Below are 3,473 nucleotides of genomic sequence, written 5' to 3' on the forward strand. Positions count from 1 at the left end.
TTATTATCGTACTAGTAAAATATGCAGTATTTCCCTCTCTTTACAACAATAATAATGCCGTAAATTAAATTTTAATTAATTTCAATTTATGGCTTTGCTTCGGTTAAAATGTTGCGCTCTCTTAAATCCCTATTTGTCTTGATTCCTATCGCCAATGTTACCCGCTAGATCTCGGCTGTCTGATTTGCTGTGCTTTTGTTGTTTTAGCGTCTAAAATTACTTATAATTTTATTTAGCATAATATAATTCTCGTAGAAAGCGCGCAGAAATCTTTTGGTGTGGCAATTACATTTACAATAATTACAAAAAGCATTCACTTTAAGAAATTGTTTTAGAATTAAGTTTAATTCATTTTTTTCCGCGAAGATTCGAGTTTCGATTAATTTTAGACTTCGAGGTCTAACATATACCGTAGAAATAACAAGCAATAAAATCACTTCGAGACTAATAATACTTTACGGCTGTCTGTTCTAACATCGTCTAACTTTGTAGAAATAAGCCATTTGCAGTCTGACAACTTTAAAAGAGGGAGATACTTTCAAAAAAAAACTCTCATTATAACGACAAATCTCTATATGGCGATATTTTTTCTCGATTCCGCTAAATATCGCTAAAGAGAGATTTGACTGCATTACAGGAAAGGTGCCACGTCCCCTTCGTAATAAACGTTATACCATTCTCACCGGCCGAGTTTAATAACTACAACGGCGCTAAATTGCGACGTTTTCTACAACTTTCACGCAAACGCGCAAAACCAAGTAAAACCCAGCGAAGCGGGTCCTTGCAGCTAGTCTTTTTATATAATTAAAACCGTCGATTTTCTATACGTAGTAGTCGCTATAGGAGTAGGTTTACGTCAATGCAATATCTACTAGGGCTGGCGACAAAACCGGTTCTTGTGAAACAGCGGTTTTAGAAAACCCTATTTAAAAACTATTTGAAAAGGAAAAAGGCGACATAATGTTTACCGGTCTTCTTTCACTTTTATTTGGCAATAAAGTAGACTCGGATATATGATAATTCTACGCGTAACGGATACACTACTAAACATGTTTCGGTTTAGCGTTACAACTTGTACACAGTTTTTACAGTCCTTGAATTTTCCTTTAAGATAACTCATAGCGTTCGATTTTCTTCGTCCCACGTGCAAAGTCACCTCGCTGGTGATCGTCGTTCTGTGATACACCACGCGGGCGGAATCTACCGAAATCAACGGATCTTCTTCGTGTGGAATTTTTCCCGTTATGTTCTCGTTGTCTTGACTGTTGTGCCCGTTTAAATCCGGATCTTGTCTCACCGTCAACTTCACTTTGAATCGATTCAAGCGAACCTGCAAAAGAAATCGTCCTTTCAATATTTCAATATAACGTGAGATTATTTTTAAAACGTAAAATTAATTTTAAAACGAGAAAGTCTTCGACTTCAATTGGTTAATACTTACACTCCGGCTCTTACCCACATTCAAGAAACACTGGCGAAGAATTCGCCAGTGTTTCTTGCAGTCTGTTGGTATGTAGAAGATTTCGGCAGTCTGTTGTAATGTAGAAGAATTCTTTTTAGCAGGGTTTATACGTGAAACGGGCATATTCGTGAATCTTGGCTTATATTTATCGTAGTACTTTATTATTAATAATAAAATATTAATATTTTATTATTAATAATAAAGTACTACGATAAATATAAGCCAAGATTCTACTTTTTGGAATTCTACTTCTTGGAATTCTACTGAATTCCAAGCTGTTTTGAAACCGGTTGATATATAGAAAATCCAGCAATGAGTTGCGTAATTTTTCCAGCTGTTATGAGATTTTATATAAAAATAACTTTTATATTATTAATCATACAATTAACGGTGTGGCGCCATCTCTTATGAGATTTGGTTATTAAAAAAACTATTATTATTAAATGGCAAACCGCTTAATTTTGAAGGTAGAGATGAGTTTTGTTTTTTTTTTTAATGTAAATGTTAATAATAAGTAAAATCTTCATTAGTCTAATCTCTTTCGAAATATGACACAATACTCCTCTATCGCCACATTCTCTTGTGCTTTAACCATCAAAATTTAATAGCATTAATACTTCTTATATAGAAACTACTGTGCCAAAATTAATTTATAAATCTTTACTCCATCCCGAGATATTAATCGAAATAGTCGCCAACACGCACACATGGTTTTCGTTTTTTTTTTTTATCTTACTTTTTTTGGGTTTAGATGTCTTAAAACGTTGAGATTCACAACAAACTCGAAAGGTAAAATTTAACACGATTTCAATACTTTCTCTTATTATGTATTCATAACAGCCGGAAAAAAAAACAAAACCGGTTAATCGATTTCGAGAATTTCCGGTTTTTGTTCTCACTAGTTAATCTACACAATAATCCCGTCTTTTATTTGACATTACGTAACCGGAATGATCTATCTCGTTTCTACTATGTTTAGATTCTCGCAGCGGGTGGTAAAAATACACCATTCGGTACATACATTTATATTTTTGTATTTTTTCCACTTTGTAAGGAGAATTAAATTTAAAATTTATAGCAAAAATATAGCCTATATTTTGCAAATAATTTGCATAATCGGGGTTTCCGCTAATTTACTTCAGACACTCGTTAGCCTCCTTAGTTATCATCTAGTTTCTTTAATTCACCCGAATTTAAAGATGTCTTCCAATAAACTTTTCTCTTTAAAAATATTAAATTTTTCATCAAATAACATCGGCGTAACGTCGTGGTTACATTACAAATTTTTATTACATTCGATGTACGGTCAACTCTCGGTATATTTTTATTATCGTACTAGTAAAATATGCAGTATTTCCCTCTCTTTACAACAATAATAATGCCGTAAATTAAATTTTAATTAATTTCAATTTATGGCTTTGCTTCGGTCAAAATGTTGCGCTCTCTTAAATCCCTATTTGTCTTGATTCCTATCGCCAATGTTACCCGCTAGATCTCGGCTGTCTGATTTGCTGTGCTTTTGTTGTTTTAGCGTCTAAAATTACTTATAATTTTATTTAGCATAATATAATTCTCGTAGAAAGCGCGCAGAAATCTTTTGGTGTGGCAATTACATTTACAATAATTACAAAAAGCATTCACTTTAAGAAATTGTTTTAGAATTAAGTTTAATTCATTTTTTTCCGCGAAGATTCGAGTTTCGATTAATTTTAGACTTCGAGGTCTAACATATACCGTAGAAATAACAAGCAATAAAATCACTTCGAGACTAATAATACTTTACGGCTGTCTGTTCTAACATCGTCTAACTTTGTAGAAATAAGCCATTTGCAGTCTGACAACTTTAAAAGAGGGAGATACTTTCAAAAAAAAACTCTCATTATAACGACAAATCTCTATATGGCGATATTTTTTCTCGATTCCGCTAAATATCGCTAAAGAGAGATTTGACTGCATTACAGGAAAGGTGCCACGTCCCCTTCGTAATAAACGTTATACCATTCTCACCGGC

General features: G+C 33.2%; 1 protein-coding gene across 1 annotated transcript; it reads right to left on the reverse strand.

Moving 5' to 3' along the window:
• Positions 1–839: 839 nt before the first annotated feature.
• Positions 840–1,788, reverse strand: LOC111624642. Its single transcript, XM_023367549.1, has 2 exons — positions 1,442–1,788; positions 840–1,330 (listed from the first exon to the last, which is right to left on the reverse strand). Exons 1-2 carry the CDS (start codon positions 1,583–1,585, stop codon positions 965–967), a joined length of 510 nt encoding a protein of 169 aa, XP_023223317.1. The 5' UTR covers positions 1,586–1,788; the 3' UTR covers positions 840–964.
• Positions 1,789–3,473: the final 1,685 nt, after the last annotated feature.

The sequence above is a fragment of the Centruroides sculpturatus genome, unplaced genomic scaffold (assembly GCF_000671375.1).
Source record: "Centruroides sculpturatus isolate CEXI.00-Female unplaced genomic scaffold, Cexi_2.0 scaffold56, whole genome shotgun sequence".
NCBI lineage: Eukaryota > Metazoa > Arthropoda > Arachnida > Scorpiones > Buthidae > Centruroides > Centruroides sculpturatus.

Bases quoted from the DNA above. Each gene is read 5' to 3' on its own strand.
- LOC111624642 (XM_023367549.1), bottom strand. From the start codon at position 1,585: ATGCCCGTTTCACGTATAAACCCTGCTAAAAAGAATTCTTCTACATTA. The intron at 1,331-1,441 runs GTAAGTATTAAC...TTTCTTTTGCAG, and splicing joins ATGTGGGTAAGAGCCGGAGT to GTTCGCTTGAATCGATTCAA.